Source organism: Grammomys surdaster, unplaced genomic scaffold, assembly GCF_004785775.1.
Source record: "Grammomys surdaster isolate TR1022 unplaced genomic scaffold, NIH_TR_1.0 132, whole genome shotgun sequence".
NCBI lineage: Eukaryota > Metazoa > Chordata > Mammalia > Rodentia > Muridae > Grammomys > Grammomys surdaster.
In genome coordinates, this window is record NW_021604590.1 from 1,952,728 (window position 1) to 1,980,607 (window position 27,880).

At 48.7% G+C, this 27,880-nt stretch overlaps 2 protein-coding genes across 6 annotated transcripts in view; one reads left to right on the top strand and one right to left on the bottom strand.

Moving 5' to 3' along the window:
• The window catches only part of Emilin2 (elastin microfibril interfacer 2), a 59,322-nt gene extending 44,999 nt beyond the window's left edge, over positions 1-14,323 (top strand). Inside the window, exons 5-8 of the mRNA XM_028762214.1 lie at positions 9,696-10,064; positions 10,453-10,485; positions 11,115-11,243; positions 13,394-14,323. Coding sequence (XP_028618047.1) covers positions 9,696-10,064; positions 10,453-10,485; positions 11,115-11,243; positions 13,394-13,731 — 869 coding nt within the window. The 3' untranslated portion in view covers positions 13,732-14,323. The remainder of the gene's footprint in view (positions 1-9,695; positions 10,065-10,452; positions 10,486-11,114; positions 11,244-13,393) is intronic.
• A 2,356-nt stretch (positions 14,324-16,679) lies between these two features.
• Positions 16,680-27,880, bottom strand: part of Lpin2 (lipin 2) — a 65,887-nt gene continuing 54,686 nt past the window's right edge. For 4 of the 5 annotated variants that reach the window (XM_028762191.1, XM_028762190.1, XM_028762188.1 and 1 more), the window contains exons 11-20: positions 27,772-27,841; positions 26,171-26,260; positions 25,309-25,391; positions 24,254-24,413; positions 23,536-23,684; positions 22,939-23,025; positions 21,989-22,141; positions 21,425-21,539; positions 20,133-20,236; positions 16,680-19,838 (exon numbers count right to left, since the gene is read on the bottom strand). In XM_028762191.1, the coding sequence (XP_028618024.1) occupies positions 19,694-19,838; positions 20,133-20,236; positions 21,425-21,539; positions 21,989-22,141; positions 22,939-23,025; positions 23,536-23,684; positions 24,254-24,413; positions 25,309-25,391; positions 26,171-26,260; positions 27,772-27,841 (1,156 nt within the window). In that variant the 3' untranslated portion in view covers positions 16,680-19,693. The remainder of the gene's footprint in view (positions 19,839-20,132; positions 20,237-21,424; positions 21,540-21,988; positions 22,142-22,938; positions 23,026-23,535; positions 23,685-24,253; positions 24,414-25,308; positions 25,392-26,170; positions 26,261-27,771; positions 27,842-27,880) is intronic. The other variant, XM_028762189.1, reaches the window with a different exon arrangement.

The following is a 27,880-nucleotide window of genomic DNA, read 5'->3' on the forward strand; positions in this document are numbered from 1 at the left end:
GGAGAAGAAAGAGGCCACAGCAGCACCCCATGGGTGAGACTTGGTTACTGTACTTGCTTAGCAGAATCACTCGGAGGCCCGGCTAACTTGCTTGAAGAGGTGGTCCCCGTGGCTGGAACGCAGAATGGTCCTCCAGGCGGGAAGTTAGGTGCTGTGGCTGCGGCTACAGTGGCTCATTAAAGGCCTTCTCCACGTTTTCCCACAGTGGGCCCCAAAAACGTGAGAAAGTCCATAGTTCCAAAAGGGTTTAATTTCATGGCAGATGTAGATGGATCTGGATGTACCCCCGTGAAACTCAGGGCAGACCTAAGTTAAATAGGGAGGGAGAAGGGGGAAGGGTCTGGGGAAGACTGCTTAATTGGCTACACCCTCTGGCATTTAGGTAACTCATTAGTATGTAAGTCTCTCTAGGGCCTGAGACCTGTAGTCACCCCCTCTACCTGTGCTATTTGGGAGGGGCTGCATTGCCCTACATGACTGAACGGTGCAGGTCAATGGAGAGCTAGGCCACGTGTCAGGAGCCTGGATTCTGGGAGCACGGAGGAATAGACACCCATCCCTCACAGGCAATGGACACCTGTTAGGTATCCGGGCTATTTCCAGCCAGCACTTCTACCATAAACCAAGATCCCTTTCATGGCCCTACAGAGCCTACAAGTCTCCTGCCAGAGCCCGCAACATCACATCTTGATGCCCTTTCTGACTGCGAGCATGTTCCTTATGAATACATTGGGAGTTTTCAAAGCTTCCTGTTCTTCGTGCACCAAGACCTTCCACAGTTGAGACCTTCCGTAACCTTGTGTTTTTCTACCTAGCCCCTATGCTCACAAAATAACGACTCCTTTGAGACTTCTTATATATGAGTGAATGCTTAGGCCAATAGCTTGGCTCTGTTCCCTGACTAGCTCATATCTCAATAATCCAGTTTATTCTATTCTAGGAGTGCCACATGGCTGGTTACTGTCTCCTCAGTTTCATGTATCTGTCTTCTCCTCAGAGTTCAAGGCAAATCTCTGGTGCCTGATTATTTTCCAGAATGCCCTCTCTCTGTACTGGGTGTCCTACCTTCGAATCCTGCCACAGATCACTGGCCATAGGCATTTTTCTTGAGAGGTGAAGCTTTCATACATGGCACAATAGGGTCCTTCTATAATCTTCTGGTCGGGGTGTAGTCCTGGGTCGCCATGTTCCTGGCTTTTATTTTCCCATGTGGGGGGGCTGCTGTTGGTCCTTTAAGTAAATTTAAGACATCCTTGCCTTCTTTTTCCTGTCATTCACTCCATCTTCCTCAAGCTGTGTCTACTCACCCACATGCCCTTGAGCAGAAGCATGATGACCAATGTTAACCCTCCCAGATAAGCACGAAGGGTAGAATCTGCCTTCCTGCCAGGGCCCCTGGTCTGTAGCACAAATGTCAACAGAGACTGCTCTTGCAGGATCAGCCAGTCTTATGTCTGAGGATGAGCTGATGCTGAGTCTCTCAGGAACTACCACTTCCCCTCTAACTTGTGTTGGCGTTGAGAAAGAGAGATGTTGCTGTGGTCGGGGAAGTCTCTTGTCATGCTTCCAGGAAGGGACAGTCCTGCCTTGATACAACCACAGGCAGTCTTTCGACATCCTGTGATGAGAGGCGTGGCTTTGGCTCCTGGTCTTGTCCTGGGAATCCCTCCTCTTGGAATTCTGTTGTACCACAGACCTAAGGATCCTATTTTTCATCAAGTGTCCTATGGTAAACTGTAACAGTGAAAAAGCACAGACTGATGGAGTACTGAGCCATAAAGTCTGGCTGGGGCTGGTGCCTGCCAGCTACATCCTGATGGCTTTGACCATGAGCTTGAAATCCACTGAGTTTGAGGGCAGCTTGGGTCCAAGGTACAGTGATGGACTATCAGAATTCTGTGAACTCACAAAACCACAAGTGAATATGCATGTCAGGCAGTCTGTTCTTCCCTGGGGCATCTGGTTTTTGTTATACCCTAGTTGCTGTAAGTAGCAGCTTTTATTTATCAAAATTTTAAATTTTGTGTCTGGAGAGATGGCTTAGCAATTAAGAGCAGCATGCACAGCTCTTAGAGAGGATGGAGTTCAGTTTCTAGGACCAACACACACTCACACACACGCTCACACACATGCTCACACAGACTCTGACACACACACTCACACACACATACTCATACACACACACATGCTCACACACACTCATACACACACTCTCACACACACACAGACACACATACACTATCACAGACACTCACACACACTCACACACACACAGACACACACTCTCACACACACTCACACACACTTACACACACACACACAATTTAAACAGTAATAATGTTAAAACAAAATCCTGAATTTGAACAGAGATGTTCTAGTCCAGAGCCTTCCGTGTGGTCACATGTGTGAGTCCTGTGTAACTTTGAAGACATGGATCACCCAGACTCAGCAGAGGTGAGGTGAGACCTGGGAAATTGGTTGTTAAAATAAAAAGCCATTTCCAGATCAGTCCTTGAAATGGAAGGAAATCGAGTCATAAGTAGCAGGGCAGGTTAGAACCACACAGAGTAAGAGGTACACAGAATAGGGTGGGACAGATAAACTATCAACTTTGATACCATTGCACTAACACAAGGCCGGGTATGCGAGTGAGCCCACGTACAGGCTTCGTTGTCTTACAGCTTTTCACTAGCTGCCATGAGTGTGCTCAGCGAGTACTGTATCCCAGAGCCACATCCACAGCCAGTGGCAGCCATGGATGTGTCTTCCTTCATAGCTTATTCATACAAACACTAGGATTAACTGAGTTTATCTTTTACAAACTGTGAGTGAGGCTGGTCCCACCCCCTCTCTTCTCACCCTCTCCCTGCCACCACAGGATCCAGTGCAGTGGCACAAAGGGCTTCAATACTGACGTCACCACAGATAGTAACACATGTGATAGAGCTGTACGGGGATTCCTGTTTTCACTGGTTTGGACCAAGCTGAAATTAGATCCTTGTACCAGTTTTGCCTTCTATTCTATTCCGTGCGTTTCACTGTCTTCATATCTGACTCCCCTTGACTGGAGTGCCTGTAGGATCTCTGTTCTTGAAGAAGGTCCCTGTGGTGTCCTCTGTGAGTTACGGTATGGTCAGGGCAGGGCCTTCCTTCCTCTGGGTGCATTTCCCCTTCTATGCTGTCAAGGGAACGGTTCAGATCATGTGATTGCCTGTGAGATCTGAGGAGCCTTTCATGTGCTCACCAATTGCTACTTCATGGCTAGGCCTCCTGTCTTGTGGGAACCTCTTCACCCTCCTGCAGGGAGGGTTGGTAACTGGCCATAGTGCTTTGGAGCCTGTGTTTTGAGTAGCCAAGCGACTGCTTCTCTCTCTGCAGGCTGTAGTGGTAAAGGCTTGTCCTCCTAGGCCTGTATCACTTGGGGGACAGCCATGTTTGCCACTTAGCATTCTGTAGTGTCAGTTTGATGGGTTTCTTTTCTAGTGGGTAGTCTTAGCTACACCACTTTAAGTCAGTTGTGCCCAGCCCAGGAGCTATCTTGGATCTACAGATGAAAGACACACAGTCATTAGCTCATTTTTAACCTGCCTTACTGGCTCAATGGCTGGACTCTTCTAAGCCTCCTGTGGCTAGCCTGTCCTTCCTTTTGCTCCTACCTCAACACCTCTAAGTCTTCTCTCAGCTTAGTTGCCCAGTTACCTTCTGTGAAGCCCATGGGCTGCTCTCCCTTTCTGCCTACATTTTGGAAGCTCTCCCCTGCAGCTCCTTCATCTGTTCCATCTCTCTGCCCCAAGTATCTCGATTCTCCACCTCCTCTCTCCTAGCTTGTGAGAACCTGGAAGACCCGCCTCTTTCTTTCTGCCCAGCCATTGGCCTCTGGCATCTTTTTTGATTGATCAAGAACCAATTTGGGACAAGGATCTTCACTCCCAATTAAATCAAAGCATCAGAACGACTCCTCTACATTCTTTCACATTTTTAAAATTTTAATTATTAAAATAGGGAGAGTCGAGAGAGCACGCATAGCATGGGGAGGTCGGAGAACAGCTTTTGGGAGTGGGTTCTCTCTTCTCCCCTTGCTGAAGCAGGGTCTCTTGTTTCTGCCATGCTGTGTGCTCCAGGCTAGCTGGTCCTTCAGCTTCTAAGCAACCCATTCTGCTGTCGGAGCTCAGGGATGACAGAGGTGCCACCATGTCATCCAGCTTTTAAGATGTGTTTTTCAAAGTTGGAACTGAGGTGGTCACACTTGGATAGCAGGCACTAACACCCACTGAGCTAACCTGCTGTCCCTTTGTTGTTGTTTTTGTGAGACAGGCTCTTCATGTGTACCCCTTACTAGCCACTCTAGAGCTCAGGCTAACCTTGAATTCACTGTGGTCCTCCTGCCTCAACCTTCCAAATGCTAGTATAGGGTATATACACTATATCTCGATCGTGGATTTCTTAAAGTCGCAACGTGTAGATTCTCCAGCTTTAGTACATGGCTGGAAGGTATATCCTCGGGTAGGCAGGTCCAACCCATGACCCACAGGCCATATACAGTTAGCTAAAAATAGCTACAACTATGGCCTAACACATAACCACAAACATGGAACATGGTGTGTGTGTGTGTGTGTGTGTGTGTGTGTGTGTGGTGTTTATATGTGCATGTGGATGGAGGTCAGAGGTCAAGCTTGGCAACTTCCTCAGCCATTTCCACCTCAGCTGTTTAATTTTCTTTCTAAGGATCGTATGTATGTGGATGTGTGCACAGGAGTGCAGATCCACCCAGAGGCTACAAGTGTCAGAGTCTGGAGCTGGAGGTGTGGCTGGTTGTGAGCCACCTGACGTAGGTGCTGGAAACTGAATTTAGGCCTTTGCAAGGACACTCTGCACTCTCAACACCAAGGCCTCTCTGGTCTTTCTTCCTTAGTTTTGAGACAGTCTCTCACTGAGCCTGGAACTCCACTTTTCCACTTTCCAACAAGCTCCAGGGAGGCAGCTGTGTCTGCCTCCTTCTCAAAGCACCGGGGTTACACGGGCGTGCCCCTGCAACTAGTTGCTTGGCATGGGTGGGTGCTGGGGTCTGAACTCTGGTGCTCATGCTGCATGGCAGGGACCTTACTCAGGGCATTTTCTCCCCAGTTAGTCCTTCTCTGTCTCTTTCTGATTCTCTGTCTCTCTGTATCTCTCTCTCTCTCTCTCTCTCTCTCTCTCTCTCTCTCTCTCGTCTTTCTCTCTGTTCTGTATGTCTCTGTCTCTCTTTGTCTCTATCTCTCTCTGTTTCTGTGTCTCTGTCTCTCTCTTCTGTCTGTCTCTGTCTCTCTCTGTCTCTGTGTCTCTGTCTCTCAGTTCTTGAGCAAATGCTAGACACAGGGAAACCAGGTTTTCCCACCAGTCTTCTGATGGACCACACTCGGCATTCATGCAGTGTGCTTCAGTCAGCTCCTGTCTGGTAGAAGTCGAATTCTGCCTGGATGACAGGAGGGGGCACTGCAGAGGCTGAGACTGAAAACTAGGGAGCTTTCCCTGGCTTGCCACAGCCAGACCCAACCCTGGATGGCAGACTCTAAAACAGTAACAGCGAGGGTCGCCTTCTTGTAGTCAGTGACTAGACACTATCTAGCTGCCCGATACATAGATAGCACCTTCCTGCCAGGAGCTCAGCCCCTCTACCCCTGGGGTACTGAGACAGCAGATAAAAGCCTAACTAACTCTTGTGGATGGGTGGAGGGTGTCAGCTCAGACGGAGACATCCACTGTAGCGCTCCAGCCTCCAGAGGAGTGTTGTTTTAGTAAAGTTGACACTGGCTTTTTTTTTTTTTTTTTTTTTGGTTTTTCGAGACAGGGTTTCTCTGTGTAGCCCTGGCTGTCCTGGCTCTGTGTAGCCCTGGCTGTCTCTCTGTAGACCAGGCTAGCCTCGAACTCTTGAACTCAGAAATCCACCTGCCTCTGCCTCCCAAGTGCTGGGATTAAAGGCGTGCGCCACCACCGCCCGGCGACACTGGCTTTTAACTGGCTCCCTTACCCCCACTTATTTTGAGATAAGTTTTATTTTGTATCCTGGTTGGCCTGGAGCTCAACATGACTCATACTGGCCTCAATCCTCCTGTCTCAGCTTCCCAAGTACTGGGATTATTGGCATGAGATGCCACAATAAAACTTAATCAGAGCCTTGGAAGACAGGGCAGAGTCACCCAGGGAGTCAAACAACCTCCTCCTCTCTCCTTCTCTCTCTTCTCATTCCCCCTCCCTTCTTGTTCCTCCTCCTCGATTGATCTTCCTCACTCTTCTCTCTTCCCAGTGTTTCCCCCTCCCCACCCCCACCCCCGCCCCCCGCCTTGGGAGCTAGGCCTGGTGCTCACTCACTCCTCAGGTGAGGGATTCACTTTCTGGATGAGAGACGTGCGCATTCAGGGGAATCCTCTCTCTAGATTGAACACAGTGCTGCTCCTTTAGGATTTGATAATAAGTATCTCTGGAAACGCCGTGTGACACTGGGTGGAGTCCAAGCTGGGAGAGGCTGGGCCTGGGCCCCAGGCTGAATCGGCCCAGACTTCTCACTGTTGTCTCCTCCCTTGCAGATCTGCTCACCCCTGGAGCCCTGACTTCTTTGCTCAAACAGGATTTTAAGTTCTCGATTTTTTGATAAGCCCGGTGTTGAGGGAAATGAATTAGAATTATCATGGTCCTGTGCACCCAAGCAGTCTAAGTAGAACCCTAGAGTGGCCGTGATTTGGGGGTAGAATTAGGGTTCCCGTGTCCTGACTGAATCGTAGTCACTATCACAGCCTCTGACTCAGTGTCCCGTGCTAGGCCATATGCTAAGTCCCCAGGACCAGGGATAGTGAAGGTGAGCACACCATCCACCTGCAGATGGAAGATTGACGAATTTGAAGGGGTCCAAACTGCCTTGTGCTTCAGAAGCAGGATTGCTCAAGCCCCTTTGGGCAGACCCCAGAGGGCTTCACAGAGGAGGTGGTGTTTGAACTGGGCTGTAGGGATGGGTGCTGAGTGGGTGGTTTCAGGGGGCAGGCACAGCACAGCACAGCAAAGTCAGGGAGGCTCAGCTGAGAGCCTGGCACTAGTGCTGGAGCAGGAACTGGATAGCAGAGGAGATGAGGCTGGTTTTATAGACAGTGGAAAACAGCGGACTTTTAACTGGTGTTTATGAATTATCTAGAATGTTTCATGACATTTTCATATGACCGCACGATGTTCTTGGGTCTTTCATCTCCCCTTAGCCTTCATTCCCTCGTCCCTTGTTTTAAGATTTTTATGTGTATGCTTGTACACACATTCACACGTGGAGGGTAGAGGTCAAGGCCAAATGTCTTTGTCACTTTCTACCTTCCTTAAAGATGCTTTTGTGTATGGATGTTTTGTCTGCATTTATGTTTGTGCAATACACACACACACACACACACAGACACACACACACAGTGCCCTAAGGTGACAGAGGGTGTCAAATCCCTGGGACTGGATTTATGCATGTAGATGTTGGGGATTGAACTTGGGTCTTCAAGAGTAGCCAGTGTTTGTAACTGCTGAACCATCTCTCCACCCCTAAGATGTTTATTTTATATATATGAGTGTTTGCCTACACGTATGCACATGTATCACGTGAGAGCCTGTGTAATTGGCTTTTCACAGTGGTGCTAAGGGTAGGGCTCAGATTCTCATGCTTGTGTGGCAAAGCATGTTACCCGTGGAGCCATCTCCCAAGATGCTCTGTGCCTTTAAGAAACCCACCTCCTTCATGCCTTCTTTCCCCTTCTTACCCTTTTCCCAGAAGAGTCTCTCTCCTCCTGCTTTCACATCTTGTTTATTTCTGTTTTTGAGATAGGGCCTCACTATGTTGCCTAACCCTGACTGTCCCAGAACAGTAGACCAGGCAGGCCTCAAACTCACAGAGATCCTCCTGCCTCTGCCTTTTGAGTGCTAAAATTAAAGGCATGCACCACCACAATTGGCTCATGACCTTTCAGGAAAAAAAAAAAAGTCCATATTAATAAGGGGTTGGGGAGAAGGCTCAGAAGTGCCAAGCAAGGGTGAAGAGTTGGGACTCCCCAGAATTCACACAAATGCCAGGTAGGTGTGGAGGTGTCCCTGTAATTCTAGCCTCAGATGGCAGAGACGGAGCATCTATCCCCAGAGCAAGCTGGCTAGTAAGACTAGCCACATCAGTGAGCTCTAAGTTTGATTGAGAGAGCCTGCCTGCCACAGTGAGTAATGGGGAATCACGGAGGTCGGTCCAATGGCATTAACCTCCAGTCTCTACTTCGTTTACACAAAGGTACCACACACATAACAAGCATGCATCATGCACATCGGGCATAGGAAAAATGGAAATAGATTTTATATGGGAGGAAATGTGCTATCAACTTCCAATAGCCCCTCAATGTAATTTCCTATATTATAAAATATATCTGGGCACTTTTCAGTTCTGTGTTTAAAATATTAGCACATTTTCTTCTGGAACTTCCCTGCTTCCTGGTACACCTGGGCTGATCTTTCTCAGGATGCGCCTGAAGGCACAAGGCATTCCATCTGTATCTCCCCCACCTTTGTTCTAGGACCACCTTTAACCTTTGTCCTGTGAAAGACCCTCAACTCCTTTTCATGTGTTTTCCTCCCTTGTTTCTGTGGAATGCATACATAGTCTGGCCTAGAACCCATGACCCTCCTGCCTTGTTCATTTCATCACATCTGCTTACTGCCTGAACCTACAGCGGGGTTATCCAGATGTTATCCTTAGGAGAACAGACATGGAGACTACTAGAATTATTTTCTGTGGAGCTTATTCTCATGAAGACTGGTCAGAAAAGGCAGAGGAATAACTTTTTTTGGGGGGATGTTCTGGTCGCCAGCTCTTGGGTGGAAGGAGAGAGCACGTATTTGATGTACAATATACATTTTATAGAATTTTAAAGCAACTCTAGACAGTGGGCCAAAGTGCAGTGGCTGGTGATGCCTCATTCTGTCCAGCTCTATGTCCTGGGGCATATGAGGCACCAGACTAATAAAAGAGGAAGGTGGTCTTTGCATTTGCAAGTGGTATGTTTTGTGAGCACGTAGCAAGGGCTTTTTTGAATGCTAGTTCCAGGAACTTATTCAGAGGAAGGAAGGGGTGGCAGCTCTTGGCTGAGTCACTGTGGTGGCTGTCACTGTGGTGGCTGTCACTGACAGAAACAGTTGAAGCAGAAGATTCCTCCACTGGTGATCTCAAAGTATGGGGAAATGGTGGTGGCATCTCTTTGGGGTCTGTGCCAACTGTAGGGGCAGCCAAGGTTCCTGACACCTGACAGGGCAGCCAAGGGGTCTTCACAAGCCAGCAGCGAGGCTACCAATCTGACACCAAGGCTAGCTTGCTTTAGCGACTACAGTAGTTGGTGGCACATCTCTGATGTGAGCACTCGTTGAGTGGACATACAGCACTGGAGACAGAGTCATGTTGATTTGGAATGTTGCCATCTACATCCAGGAGGCCCTGGCTGTCTTCCCAGCTCTCCCTGGGTAGTCAGAGGCAGCTTGGCTGCAGTCCCTTCAGAAGATGCCAGGCAAGCTGTCCCAAGCTCTAGTGATGTTTACATCCCATTAGAGACAGTGCGTCAGCTATAGAGGCACAGCCTTTTTGTAGTTGATCAAGGGATACTGATCAGTCTTACAAAAGGGACCTGGAGACATTTGAACCTTGTTTTCTTTCTCATTTCTAGCAGAGGAACCCTTAGAAGCAACCCAGGGACCATCTGGGAGGACTCCACTAGAATCCACCAGACCCTCGGAGGAGGCCACCACTGAGCCACCCCAGCTTACCCCACTGCCAGAAGACCCTGCCAGACCACCAAAGATAGGCCAGCGGCCAGTACTGCCCCAGAGGCCCCTGCAGCCACCACCTTTGCCTGCCTGGCCTGGTCGCACGGGGTTGCCCTTCCTGCCTGGCTCTAGTGGAGTTATCATGGAGACGGGAGAGGCTGGGCCTCCAGGCAGAATGGGCATGTCTGGAAGGGGCCTGCCTCAGGGAGTGGATGGACAGATGGGGCAGGGGCCGATTCCTAGCTCAGAAGGCTACGCAGGTGCCCCAGGTAAGTCTGTCCTGCAGAAGGCACGGGATAGCAGACTGTCCTAGCCTGTGCCTGTTGGTGTGTTCAGACTGTCCTAGCCTGTGTCTGTTGGTGTGTTCAGACTGTCCTAACCTGTGCCTGTTGGTGTGTTCTGTGGGTCCGAGTTTCACCTTTAGAGGACAAAGTTCAGGAAGGTAGCTTCCAAAGGGCGTGAGAGTGCAGAGGAACCTCTTTTTTGCTTATCTGACATGTGGGTATCAGGAGCACCCCAGAACAACAAAATAAATATTTAAAAGTGTAATTTCCCTAGGGATGGGTCAGAATAATGATGTTGATATAGCCATCCCAGGAGGCAGAGAGGTCTGAAAAATACCTGTGCAGAATCTGACATTTCACTCTTTGTTTTCAGGCTATCCCAAGTCACCTCCTGTAGCCACTCCAGGTATGTCTACACAGAGCCCCTGCACAGGATTGTTCTTCTTGGTGGTCTCTGCCCTGCACTTCCTGTCTCCTCCCTTGGGGGTGCGGCACGGGTAGACAGCCTGGAGTCTAGGCCCTTCCACACCCAGCAGACCCCCTGGTCTTGGCCTCTGTGGACTGAACCTCTAGAGAGACTCAGAGGCAGGAATTTTCCCTCCTACATGGTCTCTGTTCACGGTTTTCAAGGGGAGGCTGGGTGTGCTGTGCCCTGTGTGGTCCTGATGAGGTTTACTGGCTTACAAGCAAGCCGCTCCCTAGATGATTCCCTGTGTGTCCAGCATTAGCCCCTGACATAGCTAGCCAGCGCCCAGCTGCCTCACGGTTCACTCTTTTACACACACACACACACACACACACACACACACACACACACTCAGCTTCACATGCACACACTCTATGCAATCCCTTTGAGGCTTTCATATGCAGTATGTGTGTCTCACACACATATCTAGTTCCCCCGTTTCTCTGTCCAACCCCTTGGTCTGACAAGGGGAGTCTCTGGACTTCCAGCAGGAGGCGTAACTTGTACCCGGGTGTCCATCAACACTTTCAGAAGATAGGTCCACAAGCTCTTGCCTCTCTTTGTCCCAGGGGTGCCGCTGCCTGCGCTGGTGTCCTTTTCGGCTGGTCTTACCCAGAAGCCTTTTCCCAGTGATGGAGGGGTCGTCCTCTTTAATAAGGTGCTGGTGAACGACGGGGATGTGTATAACCCCAACACTGGTGAGTATCTAAAATGGAATTCTGTCTTGCTCCACCCAGATGCTCACCCTGTGTTGGCCCTTGGAGGCTGGAGAGAACCTCAGCTGGGCAGTGGGTTGTCACCGAACCCTCAGTTCTTGGGTTGCAGGTGTGGGAGGGCAGCCCAAGGCCTCACCACCCTTCTACTGCTCAGCTTTTAATGGTTGCTAAAAAGGATTTTTTTTTTTTTTTTTGCCAGCTATGACCTTTCACGCCCCAGCCCCGCCCCCTCCACCTGCCCTCTAGTGGTCATCAAGCATGCTTTATCTACGCATGTTCATAGGCAGATGCTGCCTTCAGAATCTTGTTTTTATGATGAGCCAAAAAGGGCTGTGTTCTCTCCAGAGGGGACTGAGCCCAGAGTGTGGGGCCACACACACTGAGACCGAATTAAACAGTGGACTTTGGAAGGGGCCTGTGGCACCCAAGCCTGTTCCAGGGGACCCGGGAGCCTGTGGTAGAAGCTGACATGAGCTCTGACAGCACAGCCTTCCTTCCTTTCCTCCGGCTTGTACTGTCTCACCTGTTCCCAGCCCATCACCTGATACGCTGGCACAGAGACCTTCCTGATAGTCACACATGGGTCTATCCTACCACTTAAAAGGATAATTCCCTGTCTGGACCACGGGGCAGCCCTCTGAGGCTCATGGGAGGTCTAGCGTTGCCCCGTCTCCTCGCCTTTGGCAGTTACTGCTCATTATGTAGACATGAGCATGGCTTTCACAGGACGGGGAGGGCCTTGGTCATCTTCTTGGTAATTTTTAGCCATTCTTCCCACAATTCCAAGCCTGGTTATCCCTCTGGTTAAGTCACACTGGTTCTGATAAAGTCACTGGCAGACCTCAGAGAAAGTAGCCAGGTGTCCAGATTGCCAAACCTTGCTCTAAACAATCTTTCTAATCTATGCTTACGGGCTTTGTGCCAGAGTTGGGGGTTGACTTTGATTGGGAATGAGGGGACTCTTTCCCCTCGGCTATGTTGGTTCTGAGGACCCCTTGTCCACTCATGCAGGCTGGTGATCTTCATGAGCAGGCCAGTACTATCAAGGAAATTCCAGGTGGTCCTTGAGCTAGGCTTGGTCCTATACACTGGGGCCTGAGCTGTCCTCAGAGTCAAGATTCCAGGAGTTATAATCAGGATATTATTTAAAGAGTAAGCGTGGAAGGGGCAGGGTTAACCCAGGCATACTTGAAGGCTAGACTCTTAAATGGGCCCTTTTTTAGTTTCAAGATCCTAATTTCATGGTGACATCTGGTTTATGGTGAAGTGCGAAGGCCTGATTCCCCTACCCACTCCTGGGACGGATGCTATGGATGGATGCTATGCTTTCTCTAGCCACTTCCTTTGCCTCCCAGATCATGTGGGGCACTGGGGTTAGAGGACAGTAGGGCTTCTGGCTACAACTGAATAGGACCTATACTCAAGAAGCAGACTCTTTAGATGAGGAGGGTTAGCATGGCCTCCTAAGGCTGAGCGGTTCACTGTCTGCTTCTTGGCCAGAGCAAACTTTGTTTTCATCTGCTATTTCAGAAATTGGCCTAAGAGCCATCAGGGATTTAAGAAGTGGTTTTTTAACATGGCAGGGACTGGGTATTGGGCCCAAGACTCCAGGGTACCCAGCCCATGTACATGGCAGAGCAGGAATGTTGGCCAAACTGGATGCCTGTTCCAGTAGGGCCATGGCTGGTTTCTGTTTCCTGGCCTGTTGTAAATTTAGGCAAGAATTACTCCAAGTCCTGGGGTACTGGAGCTCTTATTGTTTGGACATTACAAGCCCTGGACAGCAGGCTCTGAAATGAACTGAGCGGCCTGAGTTTGAGGTTTGTATGTGTGACAGGCCACACTGGGGCTGTTGATGTAGAATGCCTGTCTAGAATGCACCTGTCCCTGGGGTTGATCTTCATTCGTCTCAACAGCCGTGGGCAGGTGGTCCACTCTTCTCAAGTCAGCCTTCCTTCTATAGGTTTGGTGATTAACCAGGCTGACCTGGCCAAGACATTGGGTGCTAAAACCCAGGGGCATTTGGAAGCAACCTAAAGTGGCCTCGTGTGTGATGGGTCCAGGTTAGTCTGAAACCAGGGCATGGGTGGCGAAGACACCAGCTCAGCTCACCTGTGTCTGGCTCTTTGTAGGGATCTTCACGGCACCGTACGATGGGCGCTACTTGATCACGGCCACCCTCACGCCGGAGAGAGACACCTACGTGGAAGCCGTCCTGTCTGTTTCCAACGCCAGTGTTGCCCAGCTGCATACGGCCGGGTATAGGAGAGAGTTCCTGGAGTACCATCGGCCCCCTGGGGCCGTGCATACCTGTGGGGGCCCGGGCGCCTTCCACCTCGTCGTGCACTTGAAGGCAGGAGATGGCGTCACCGTCGTGGTGACTGGGGGCAGACTGGCTCACACAGACTTTGATGAAGTGTACTCCACCTTCAGTGGTGTCTTCTTGTACCCTTTCCTTTCCCACCTCTAGGGACACCAGGAGGGGAAGAAAGGCTGTAAAGACCCCAAAGCTTTAATATATTCGGTTTGTGTAGTTGGAGCACTCATCTAGTTTGGTGCACGCACTCTGCCTGCTCCCAGGATAAAGGCCTCATCTCCCCATAGAGACTGCCACCTCTCGTTTCCAGACAGCTGTGGAGGTGACACATGGTTAATTCTGTCACTGTAACTGGACAACCAGAAGATTCAAGTCCCCTTGGCTGGAAGTTGGCTTCTCCTGTGCTGCCTACACACCAGTTCTGCTCGAGGTTCCTGGGCTGGACCTACTCGGTGCTACCAGTGGAGGCTCCTGCTGTTCCGACTGGCCTGGGCCTGATGCAGCTGGGAGACACTGTGGCGGAGCCTCTCCATACTGCACGGAGGAGAGTTAAACACTGAAGTGCTATGTGGGCCGTTCCACACTGGGCTGCCGTTACTGTCTGGTACTGATCTCCGTTCACCTGGGCCCTGCTGCTAAGGTGGATGTAAGAGACATTATTTATGAAACTTGCCAGGCTCCTCAGATGACATGTACGATATAAGTGCAAAGACAGGGAGCGTCAATAAAGATGTCAGCATCTCTAGGCCCCTTTTCTGTATCTGGTGCCTTACGGATTGGGAGTTACTGGGGGTGGGGGGTGGCAGGCGGGGATGGGAGCAAACCAGAGTACGTTTTATGGCTGTAAAAAGTAATCAGTGTAAATTAACATCCCATAGCTGCCAGCTTCCGGGCTTCACACATTTGGGGTTTGGTTTTGGCTGGAAAACAAAGTCTTGATGTCCTTGAAGGAAAGGGCCCCAGAGCTGAAGAGGGCCTGTTAGGGGAAGTGAGCGGGCTGCAGGCTAGTGAGACCTCGCATTGCTCCACTCACTGGCAGAGGAGAGGGGGGCGGGGCAAGCACTAAGAACTCTGGTTCCTAAGCAACAAGAGGCCTAATATAAACTGGATGGCTAACTGGAGACTGAGCTCATTTGAGTGGGTCTGGGAGGCATAGCACAACACTCCCTTCCCAGCAGCAGCAGGCAGCTCTAGGCATGGGGCATCTAGCTCAGGGTGGCTTTTTTGCTAACCAGGTTTGGGGAAAACCGGTCTGTCAGCCAGCCAGCATCTGTAGGGAAAAGCAACTCCCCTGGGTCCCCAGTGGAAGGTGCAGACAGGGAAACCAGTCTTAATAGCCTTGTCTTGCTCCTAACCCAGTTGGCGGAAGAGACTAATGCAGTAAAAATACACTGGGTTTCAAGGACTGTCTGTAAAAAAGTATTATGAGATATTTGGAAGGAGGGTCATGGACTGCACCATTTCCACAGCTAGAGAGTTAGCTCCAGAGGTCAGAGTGCCCTTGCCTGAGCAATGACTCGTGGAAAGCCCCGAGCAGCAGTACTTTCGGGAAAGCCTAGCTGGCTCACAGGCATGGTTTTGCCCGTCTCCCTCACTCTTCTTTGAAGAGCATATCACTGCCAGAGTGGCCAAGTGTCCAGTGGCTAGAAGGCAGGGGCCTGACAGGAGATGCACCGCCACTGTATCCCTCCTCCTAGACAGACCTCGAGTGTCCAGAGTGTGTGACTCCTTTACTGGCAGAGGTGTGTTTAGCTCTCTATATCCGGCAGGCAAGGTGGAGTGAGCCCGACCACAGCAGCAGTCGTGTGCTCACTCACTGCAAGACAAAACGGGGTGAAAACGGGACTCCAGCCCGTGCAGGAGTCAGGTTTAAAAAGGGAGCCCCAGACTTTTCTCGGAGATGAAAAACAGGGATAGCTAGAGCTTGTTTCGGGGAAGGGAGTTTGGAGCAGCAGCAACCCCCCCCAGTGACCACACCCCCTCTAGTCATGTGCCCATGAGTGAGTCAGAGGGGTAAACTGAGGCTGGTCTCAAGCAGTCCTCCTAAGAAGCAGGAGTGACTGGTACATACCACAGGGCCACCAGGTTCAGGGTACAACTTCTCTAACCAAGGAGCTGTGGAGACTGAGAAACAGGCGGTACTTTTTAAGAACTGGAACATTTTGCCCCTGACACTAACCACCACCAATCTGCACCATTTAAATGGCTAAGTGCTATTAAATGGAATCGTCGAGGCGGAACGCGCGAGGTCTATTTTTAGATCATTTCCAGATCAGCATCTAGTCGGCCTTCCCAGTGACGATCGGTCTTGTTTCTCACACGTATCTGCTTCATGAAAGGAAGTAGACACCTCAGCTCCAGGCCTACGGTCTAGAGTGGCACCGTCTGGCCCCCACCCACTTTTTAAACACACACCAGTGCCATCCTTTGTGCCATCTTACGATGGAAGGAGGTACACGTGCAGGTACAGGGGTGAAGGCTGCCAAACGGGACCTTCTCACAGCACTTAAAACTGCCCAGAGGGAAACTCCATTGTCTTTATGATCAGATATGTTCTAGACAGAAATAGAGTCCCACTCCCAAGACTTGTGGCTTCTGTGTGTCTTGTCAGGAAAAAGCAGCAAACACAGTATTCTCATTCAAGGGTGTGTGATCCAGCAGGTGCGGTACCTGCTGCCCAGTGATCTGAGGGAGAATGATGTCACGTTACTTTTGCCATCGATTATATGATGTGGGGTTGTGCTAGGAAAGATGATGTCACTCTGTTAATCTGAGGGAACCATCAGGAAAGGCTTACTAAAGGTGGGGTATTCAAGCTACCGAGCGGCACTCCCAGAAGCCTGAAGGGCGATGTGGGAACCGGAGTAGGGAAATGACGTACGGAGGAGTGACTTCTCTACAGAACCTACAAGGCAGACCCAGCTCCTGTAGCTGGAGCTTCACGTCTGGAACCAGGGTTTGAAGTGAACAGCAGGAAGAGGCCCGTCCTGTAGGCAAGCATGTCAGCAGACAAACTGACGTTTCTTTTTAACTGCTAATTGTAATTATCAATCTCTGGCACTGATACGGGCAAATGTCTCTGAAGGAAGGAGCCCAATGCACTCAGTTTATGTTAGTTTATTATTGTAACATTTTTTTGTGAATATCAAACACTGCACCAAAATATGAGCCATTCATCTGCAGACAACATCTTTACCGTACTGAAGGTACTGCACTGATGTTTACAGTAAACTACTGACAACTGCGCTCTAACGACAAGTACTTCATCAGCTGGATATAATTATTAACAGGAAACTCTTTCCTCTGCCTTCAAGTCAAAAAAAAAAAAAAAGTTTTCCCCTGGAAAGAGCATTTACAGGGCTCTAAGTAAACCCCAGCATGCTCTCAAACAAGGCTTCCCAGGGCTATGTGATACACTCGCTCATGTTGCCTTAACCGTTTTCTCTCAGATGAGAGCTCTGAAGAGCACTACAGAGGCTGGTCCCACCCGCCATGGGCAAGGGGCTGCAGCGGGCAGAGGTGCCCTGCTGCTCAGCCCTGTTCCACTCTAAGTTGTTCAGCAGCTTTTGTTTCATGTTACTACAACAGCACATTTCTTTTTCCAACTGACTCTGCAATGGGTTAGACCACAGGAAGCGCAGCGCTGGCTGACCATACGGTTGTGTGTGCATGCTCCGGGCCACTCGGACGCCCGACAAGCCTGACGGAGAGCGGCCATCGGCTCCACAGCAGTGCAAGCTTCAACACCGACACTAAAATTAGACTCAACTGGAAAGACACGGGGCCATATTCACTGATGCAACAACTGACGGAAAGACTGGGTGGCTGGTCTGCCGTAGTGTCTCTTCAGCATCACCTGTCACTGAAGACACGGTGACACTGCAACAAGCCATCTAGGGGTTTGTGTGCAAACACACTTAAGGGCTTCTCTCTTTCACAGAAAGAACAAATGTCATTTGTAACAAATGGCAATGAATTTTCAGCACAAACCTAATACTTCATAACACTACAGTAATAGTAATCATCTACTTTAAGCATGGAAACTCCTTTCAATAAGGAAAGAGTTACATTCATTATCCTAAATACCCACTGATCAATGTGCGGTGCCAAGTGTCTGTCGGGCTAACGGACACGAGGACAGAAGGACCAGCCACCCTCTCTACACAGGCCAGGAGACCCAGAGCCTACACTGGACCTTCTGAAAAGGCCCATGTGTCCAAAGAAAGAGTGTCAGAAGAGGAAGCAGACCAGCTGGGCAAAGACTCCCTAAAGGACAGACAGACGTGGTCTGAGAGAAAACATAAGACTTTCTGTACCACAGAGATCCTACCAAGCTCAGGTTAAGTGCACAATTCTCACTGTTCCTCTAAAGCTAAGATGTGCTAAATCACCAGGGTGCTGACGGCTTAGGCATCAAATCCCACATGGCTGCTGTAAGTGGAAGCTTATTTCACTAACTGGCAAGAATTCCACATAAACGTAATCGATCATCCCTCCTACCGAACACAAGTAACTCATGAAGGAGACGTGAACTGCTTATAGGAACAACGTCAGCACTGTGCAAGCCTGCGCTGCCCCGCTGCTGGGAGCACGTACCTCAGGTTTTGCCACGGAGAACTATCTTCACACAGTCTTTTTTTTTTTTTTTCCTTTAATTAAACAATGTTACCATGGTCTCTGCATTCAACTGCAATACTGAAATGAGGCAGGGACATTCAACTCTCCAATCTGGAAAATAACCACCCCGTTTCTAAGCCAACTCTAGGTGAGCGTTATTTTGAATGAAGCAAACTAATGCCTGGTCAGGCTGGCCATCCAACTGCAGAGTTGGAACCATCTTTAACAGCAGCTCTCTCTGCTCAGAAGTCTACACTGCCATCTTCCCAGTGGAGGGATGTGACTGAATCACTGAGGTCTCTGGAACGCCTTCCTTCAATACTTCTCTTGATGTTAGCACTGCAGTGACTGTCCACACCCAGCTGGCCACTGGCTCTGCAGACCTGAGGACATAACTCTCCCTGGTACCATCTGTCCCAACATCTGACAAGAGCACTTCACTAGGCCAGTGTCTGAGGCTGCCAGAGAGGTGCAGGGGTAGCTTACAACCCCATGAGGCCTCACCTGCACTATCCACTGCATGAGGGCAAGTCAGAGTGACGGGCTGGGGCTGCTGCTGAGGTGCTGGCTCTCAATAGGCATTTAGCAACCCCCCTCTCTTATGCCTCCATGGACTTCATTTCATGGTTGGTATCAAAATGACTGGTCAATGCCACTAGCCAAAGGCTTTTTCCTTAGCAAATCTGAAGCCCAGACTTTCAAAAATCCTGTCCTGAAACACCTGCCCCAAGGGCCACCTAAGACAGGTGACAGTGTCAGAGAACAGGACTCCCAGGACCCAAGGCAACTGCCCTTCTGAGGAGAAGCCACTGCCTTCCTGTGATTTAAACCAAGGTCTCACCATCACTCCAGACATGAAGTATGCATTTGTTCTTCTGGTAGGTCAGAACAACTTAAATGACTTCTTTCTCACTGCGGCAGGGACAGGTGAGGAGATCATGATGCTAGGGTGTTTCCCCCCAACTTTACAGCCCACACTGGGGCAGCTGGGCTCCCGGTGCTGGCACATGAAGCAGCTGTCCTAGTTCAATGAGTGAGAGTGGAGGTGTCCTGAGGAGGACATGTACGCAGCTGGCAGCACTAACTGGACCTCTGAAGAAAGCCCTGGTTATAGAGAGAAACAATCCCAACTGACCAGCGGAGATTTTAACTGTTTACTTTGTGTAGTAATGTGCTGGTCTATTCTTTTTCAGTTTCTGTTTCTCCATTTGTAAATTATGCAGCTGAGCAGCACAGCACATGACTCCACAGAGACACGTGAGAGCCCTCAAGTCATGGAGCACAGGCCTCAGAGCACAGGCGTCTAATGCAGGCTAAGTGCCTCTTATTCCTCTGTCTAGGTGCTCAGTAGTGGCTTAGGAAGCTGAAAGAAGGTGGCAGTGCCAGCTTCGGGGACCCTGTCCCTGTTCTGGAAAGCAGGTTCCTGACTGTCAGCTCCTGGGTCTTCATCTGTAAGAGGGCCAGTGACAGTGCCCCCACCTCGCCACACAGGCCTCGTTCAAGCGAGGTCATCCAGGTCCACATCAGGGATCGGGTCTCGCCAGTAGCAGAAGGAGCTGAACTCTGGGCATGGAAAGGCGGAGTTCTGCTCCTTACTGAGAAGTGGGAACACGTGCTCCACAAGCTCACTCAGCCTGTGGTACCTGCAAGTGTTGGGCAAGACATATAGTGGTTACTTTACAACTAATACATAAGACAAGACCATGGGTGGTAAAGCTGGCTCTTAATATTAAAAGAGGGCTGCTTAACACTTAGAGCTAGCACTATCTCAAGGTACAGATACACACATACAAACACTCCTTAAACAGCTATCCACAAGGAAGAAAACACTCAAAGATGTGTAGCTTTGCTTCTTAGGCTGTGCCCTGTCTTGGTTCTGACCTGTCCTCATCTCTAACCTGGCTGCAGGGTGCTGGCTGCAGTCTGAATGTACTTACGATGACTTGTTTCCTTTGGTCCTTTCTTGTATTAATTCACCCTTTGGATTCACAGTGAATATTCTACAGTCTGGAACTCCAACTTGTGTGTAAGCATAGACATCCTGCAGAAGAAATGTAAACTTAGCCGGCTCCTCATGAGCCAGAACCATGACATCAGCTGAAAAGTGCAAGTCTTTAGAGAAACCCAGACAATGGGTCAGACAATGGGGCCAACACCATTAGTAAACCCAAGATATGGAGGCCACCCCCATAGGATGCAGTTCAAAAGGCAGAGAAGAGAACTCACACCATGGTTCAAGTGTGGATCCAAGGGCATGGTTCAGAACCAGTGAGAACAGTGGTTCTCAACCCCTCTGGGCAGTCAAATGACTTTCATACGAGTTGTATATAAAGTGTTCTGCATACCAGATATTTACATTATGATTCGTAACAGTATAAAAATTATAGTTATGAACTAGCAATGCAAATAATTTCATGGCTGGGGGTCACCACAACATGAGGAACTGTATTTAAGAGTCACACAGCATTAGGAAGGTTGAGAACCACTGAGTTAGAACTTAAGGCAGAGAACCAGTCAGAATGTAGGCAGAATTGCCTGAGAAAATGTTCAAACTGGGGTGGAGGAGGACATCCTTCTGTAAACAGACCTGGAGTCAATAGCGAATGCAGACTTCTCCAGCTGCTAGGGAATTTGAATAACCCTTGCCTCTAGTGCAGACAATAGATCTTAGCTACTCAGGTGGCTAAGGCAAGAAGGCTGCCTACACTACAGAGTGAGTTCAAGGCCAGTCTGACTAAGTTTCTGAGATCTTGTCTCAACAAAAAATGTAAAATGGGACTGGAGAGACGGCTCATTGTTAAGAACACTTGATGTTCTTTCAGAAGGACCTGGGTTCGATTCCCAGCACCCATATGGTGATGTAAAACCATCTGTAACTCTAGTTTCAAGAGATCTTGTGCCTTCTTCTGGCATGCATGTGGTATACACACACACACACACACACACACACACACAGGCAAAGTATTCAAATACATAAAATATTTTTAAAAATATTTTAGAAAAGGTAAAAGGGTTTGGGATAACATAGGTCAATGGCAGAGTGCATGCCTAGAATGTGCAAACTCCAGGCTCAATGGCCAGTCTGGGGGTACGAGGTGTACATCAAGGGAAACCCCACTAGGCAAATGACCACTGTACTGCTCATGGAGCCATGCCATGGCTGAGCCCTAAAATGTACCTCTTGAACTGCACTTAAACAGGACCCACACATAATGCCACAGACACTTACATTGGGACGGTTTCCAAAGGCAGCATAGAAGGGCTGCCTGGACGGGGCAAACAAGTTCTTAATGTCAGTCAGACACTCAATTTTGAACTTCTCTGGTTTCTTTTCTATCACTTCCCTAAAGACAAAAAGATACAATCACTAAATTAAAAATGGTAATTTTCACTACGTTCTTGGAAAGACTTTCCTGCTCCCAGCCACCTATTTTCTTTGTCCTTGGGCACTGTCACCTCCTTCCTTCTCTCTGTCAGTCTCCTGACAGTATCTGAATGATAACACTGTAGAAAGACACACTTTACTTCATCATCTGAGTACTTCAGAGAGCCAAGGAATGAAGAAAAGCAGACACTATAGCCTGGGGGACCCTGTCAGAGTTCTGTTCACATGCCCAATGGGCCCTGAGCTCCAGCACTGCTCTGTCCCCCAAGAAGGAGCCCAGCAGACCCACTGGGAAACTACCTGTGGAAGGACCCAGCAGACCCACTGGAAAGCTACCTGTGGAAGGACCCAGAAGACCCACTGGGAAGCTACCTGTGGAAGGACCCAGCAGACCCACTGGAAAGCTACCTGTGGAAGGCGGAGAACAAGCTGCTGGGGGACAGCATCAGAGGGCCTCGAGGCAAGATGGTGCCCTTGTCATTGACCCAGTGCAGATAACCACGGGTCATGTCGGCCATGCCGATGGCGCGTGCAGAACAGTACAGAAACTTGTAACCATTCCTAAATGACATATACACACATACATGCAACCTGGTTAGGTGTATCTTTTGGACAAAGAAAAAAACACTTTTTTTCTTTTATCAAGTTCTTTTCGTTTACTTTGAAAATCAAATTCCTGAACTTAGTTAGAAGGAAACCAGTTTGAGTTATATACAGTGGGAAAACAGATCAATGTGCAAAACGGCTTATGTTAAACTACAAAGTAATGACAGAACGCACATGCTACACCTAGCTCAGAAAAAGATCCACAAAGAACAAAACTGGACTATCTTTATGGTATTTGCTGCAAAGAAACAACCCCAGGGGTCTTATTTTAAGGACATTTTGTTGGACACACACCATTCTCTAGGATAGGGAGTAAAGTCACACCCGAGGAACTGACACATTCTGATTTCCTATCATGGTATTCTAAGATGGGCACTATATATCTCCAGATTCATGGACCATGGACACGCTAGGATCCCAAAAAGGACGGCTAGCGTTTCCTTAAGGAACTGTCTTCTACACATGCCTGTGCTGTTTGCCCAGTAAATAAACCAAGATGAAAACCAGCCTTCCTGATAAATCCTAGCTAAAACCAAATAACATCTTACTACACAGCTAAGTCATTGGAGCCTAAAACTGAGCTGAGCTTAGGCATGTAAAACCCATTAACAGGATAGCAAGCACACTCTTGAAAACAAAGCTAAGAATACGCAGGCCATAAATACACACTGCATACAGACTGATGAGTTATTTCCCTCCCATCCTTAGTCCACGCTAAGCTGAGGCAGAGGGACACATGAGATGGCACTCACTCATTGATGGAGTGGTACAGCCGAGCTATGCCCTGGTGAGTCCAGTCTTTACCCAGCTGCGGGAGGATCTGTCCCAACGCATCAGACCTGCCAAGAGGGGAGAAACTGAGCAGGTACCAGAAATCCAACACATAAAGCCAACCACCTTACAAACTGGCTGCTAACAGGCACTAAATGGGGGTGCAAGCTGGCTACGATGGACCAGGGCGGTTCTATCCTGATTTTGTGCAGCTGCAAGGCAGCACTGTAATGATACATGAAGAGGCACTCCCAAAAGCAGTGTTATAGGAGAGCCCAGTATTTATTCTTAGAAATAATTTACTAGCACATCTCCCCCCACCATCCCTAAAATTTTAATAGTATGTCTTTTTTGAACACTAGAATTTGGAGACCAGATAGCCAAATTTTGCAAGTTAATTTTGAGAATTCATTTGTATGGTTCCATGCACCTCATCTTCAGTCATAAACTGACTTCACTTGGGCTGCCTTCAGGACAATTTAGGGGCTGTGGCTTAAAGGACACGCTCTCTACTGAGGACTGAGTGCCTCCCCACCTCCTATCCTTCCCACTGTGACCCACGGGAGGCTTGAGCATACTTGGTTATGGTCCCATCGATGTCAGAGATGACGACCTTGTCATCCCAGTTCCACAGGTAGATGGTGCCCGCGCAGCGGCAGGTGCCCTGGTACTGGGTTGTAATACTGAATACGACATCATTGGGGCCATCATGGAGCTTCAATTTTGCCTTTTATAAAAAGCACAACATTAAAGAGAGTTGAACATATGTACTTTGGAACAGAGTTTAAAGTTCTACAACAAAACTCAGGGCATGTGGTTTCTTGGTGTTAGCATGTGGTCCAGCCCAAACTCAAGCATGGTCACAGTGGCTGAGGAAGTCACACTGCCTGACTACTGTTTTCTAATTCCAAGGATTTCCTGATGCCCCCCCCCCCCAAAACACAACCTCCCTATCCTCCATCACACCTGAAATCACTGCCTTGGCCACAGCCTCATGCTCAGCCCAGTAAAGCCATTTCATAGTGAAAATGAGTGGAAGTATGACGGAGGCACTGAATTGTAAATGTCACTGCTCTGCTGTTGAGTCCCAAGAGGCAGCCCGAGTCCTGTGCTCAGTGTGAAGTAAGATTCATCAAAGAAGCCCACTAAAAACAGCCATTCCTTGGTTCATTTCCAGACACTGAGGCACAGGGTCTAGGTGGGGAGGAACGCATGTCTCAAGCTCACCAGGTGTGGGGTGCTGCTCTCCTAGTGAGGAACATTTACACAAATACAACTCTAGTGCACAGCACTTACTATCTGGTCCGAGGAGAGTCGGAGGGACTTCTTATATGAGGCCGTCCCACAGTGACTCAGTGTCTCCATCGAGATGGGGTCAACTTTGATGGTTTCTTCCAACTCCTGTGACCCCTCGTCACTAGAAGTGTCATTCTCCGCAGGTCTATCCAACATCAAACTAGTTACAAAGAGGCAGTGTAACTGATTTTTTAATTTTTATAACTTAGGACAAGATTTTATAATGCTTTTATAATTTAGGACAAGAAAATAAACAAGTGCCACACATTCATAATCCGAGCCCCGAGAAGGCGAAGGCAGAAGCAGGAGGAGCTGTTCAAGGCTGGGCTATATAGGAAGACGTGGTCTCAAAACCAAACCCTTCAGCCCTTTCTAGGATGGCAAGAACTGTTTCCACCACCACTCATCCGCATCCATTTACTTATGGCATCACAATGTAAAAGCCCGCCCTGTTCCTCCTCCTTGTAAGTGGCAGGCAGTTACTTCTCTGTCTATTAAAACACCATTAGCAAAATGAGAGCAGGTAGACCCCATGGCATTCTCTGGACACAGCAGGGAATATCCTAAAGTCAGTAAGTACACTTTATACTCTTTACCAAAGAGAAAGTAAGAAGACCAAGGAGATAAATTAGGATTGCCATTAGCGCATAGGGCTGGGAATGTAAGCCCAGGAACACACAACATGCTCAACCAACTCAAATACACCCAACCTGCCCTTCAGAAGCGTTCTCATGTTCCCTCGGACACTGGAAAAGCAGGGGAGCAGAGACAGAGGACAGTAGTTCTGCTGTGTCCAGGATGATCCCTTCCCAAAGCTGTGCCTTTCCTAGCAGCCTGGCTCTGTGGGAGGCACAGCAGTTACAAGTACTGATGTGTGTATTCAATCCTGTAAACTGGGAAAGGCCGCTCTTAGCTGCCAAGAGACAGCGTCAAGCCACCTAAGTGTCATGTCTCTCTATAGAAAAAAGGTATTTCTGGCTATTCAGCAGAATTGCTTTAACAATCAAGCAGGAAGTCCAAGTGCTGTGAGGTAGGAGAAAAGACAAGGTACCCACCTGGCACTGGTTGGCTCCTCAGCACTGGAAGGCAGGTCATTTGCTGGAGGGATCTCGGATTTTCCCTCTTTGGTCTCTGGCAACTACAAGAAAAATACTGTCAATGTACAATGTTTCTCCAGACTTCAGCTGCAGTCCTCCCTAGGAAACAAAATCTCAGTACATGACTGGAAACTTGAGATTTTTTTGAAGGGCAGAAATCATATTCTGCTTATAAAGCTGTCCTGGGAGCAAGCAGGGCACTTAAAGAGTACTATGTTAAACCACAACATAGAACTGGCCCAACAGTCAGGTCACTAGTAAGACAACCTGGACTGCCCTGCAGAAGTGACTAGTCCTGTTCCCACCTGCTTGGCACCTGCAAAAGGGAGAAAAGCAGTCAGAGACCACAATGATACACACATGAAGTGGTGAAGCAGGACCAACCCTTCTGCTACCTGAAAAGCAACAGGTAAAACTCCTAGAACCCTCTCCCTTTGAAGGCTTTGGAAGATGAAGCCTCATTCATTGGGTGTGGATCTCTGAACAAGCCTTCTCTCTCTTCTGCTGCTCGGCTAAAGGGACGTTCCCTGTGTCTGCATGCGGGTCTGTGTAGGATTGTAACTGCTTACTCACACCACAGACCTGACATAGGAAGCAGAAGGGGCAGAGCTCTGGAGTCAAATTCAAAGTTAGCCCCAGGTCCACCCAGCTCTATCCCCAACATGCCAGTTCAAATGGCTCCATCCCTTCACTGTAAAAAGCACCAGCACAGTGCAGTGACCCCTCAGAGCCACTCAACGCTGTCACTACAAACCGTGCCTCTGGCCTGCTTTCTTATGAGTGACAGAAAAAGTTGCTTTAAAATCATCAGATTCATTACCTGTTTGGTCATGCTTTCTTTCTTTCGCCAAAACCACCATCGACCAGATTTCTTTGGCATCTTGTCTTTAACCCAGGACTCGACTGTGGCCTGCCGACAGTGAAGGTCAATTCATGAGACTAGGACTGTAATCACTGCATCCGCACTGCATTACTCTGTAGACAGTGTCTCACTACAGAAAGTGACAAGGACCAGCCTCAGCTAGGCCCGGCTGCCTGAGAGGGGTTTTTATGGAGTGGTGAAAAGAAATGACTCAAAGTCAAATCGTGGGTCCAATTTTGTGGCTATTCTAAAAACTCGCTGGTTGAGGCAGCTAGTTTTCTGCTTGAGACAGCTCTCTCTGCTAGTAAAAATTCTAAAAGCTAACTGGATAGCTCATGAGTTTTCTGACCAGAGTCAGAAAAGCTGCTATAAAAAAATTCTTGATCTTCTGACTAAGCCAGAAATCCTGTTAGAAAAAATTCTAAAAGTAATCTTTGGGTTTTCCGATCAAAATCAGAAAGCAGAAAAATTCAAGAGCCATGTTTGTTCTCCAGGGATTTTTCCAACCAAGTCAGAAATCCTGTTGGAGAAAATTCCTGTGAGCTGTTTTCACTCTCTAGAGATCTCCAGATGGCTCAGCTCTCACTAGAGAAAAGTCTAAAAACAATGCTACTGCTTTCTGCTAGCTCGTCTCAAGCGGATCAAAGTCCCATCTTTAATTTACATGCCAATCCAGTTATTCCCTTTTGATTATTCTATGAACATGCATCCTGTGACCCCAGTCACTTAATTCTCAGGAGACAGCAAGCCTTTTAACAGTGCAAAAGAATTCAAGCTCTGCCTGGCTCTGTTCCTCACACATGCTAAGCTAGCTGGGTGGGACTCTATCCTGAAATCACCACTCCTACCATACCTGGGCTTGAACTCTTTGTGTCCCAGGCTGACCCTGAACTCAGAAATCTGCCTGATTTTGTATCTTTCTGACAAGCTGGCTCATTAATGCAGCTGCCTCTGTTCCTTTTGATTCATGAAGTCCCTCATACAATTCATATCACATTCTTATATTCTTGCATAGTCAAGAAATTATTTTTGAACTCATATTTTCACAGTTCTTTTCCACAACCTTAAGAGCTCTCCTGAAGGCTCCAGTGTTTCCCATTTTGCTGAGACATTAGGCACAGCTTCACCTCCCAGACTCATGCTGTTTCAGATTAACACGGAGTCATTAATGTTAACAAAGAGGACATTCCTTGAAGGAAGGATGCGAAATATGTACATCATTATCCCAAGCCTTATGCCCATGGCAGCCATTGACACTCTGGAGGCCCACATCCACTGGCCCTGTTCCCACCAAGGCCTCCCACCACCAAACTTCCTCGGAGCTTCGTCATTTCCAAGAGACTACACTGCCTTTCCTTCTGCGCTGCTGAGAGCACTGAGGGGTTAGGGAGGCGTGCAGAGCATCACTCACTCTTGTGGAGTCTAGCGTGGCCTTGGTGGGCAAATATAGCAGTGTAGACCACTGATACTTAGACTCAAAACCTTGAAGAGAACCCAAACTTTATGACTATTGTATGTTACAGATATTTTGAAGAAGGTTTCAAATGCACATCACTCACCTTAGGCAAACTCTTCTGAAATACCTGTAAGCTAAGGATCATGGGAGCAGCCAACGCCCAGTTGTAGTAACTATGAGAAATAAAAAAATGAGCAAAACCATTACACAGT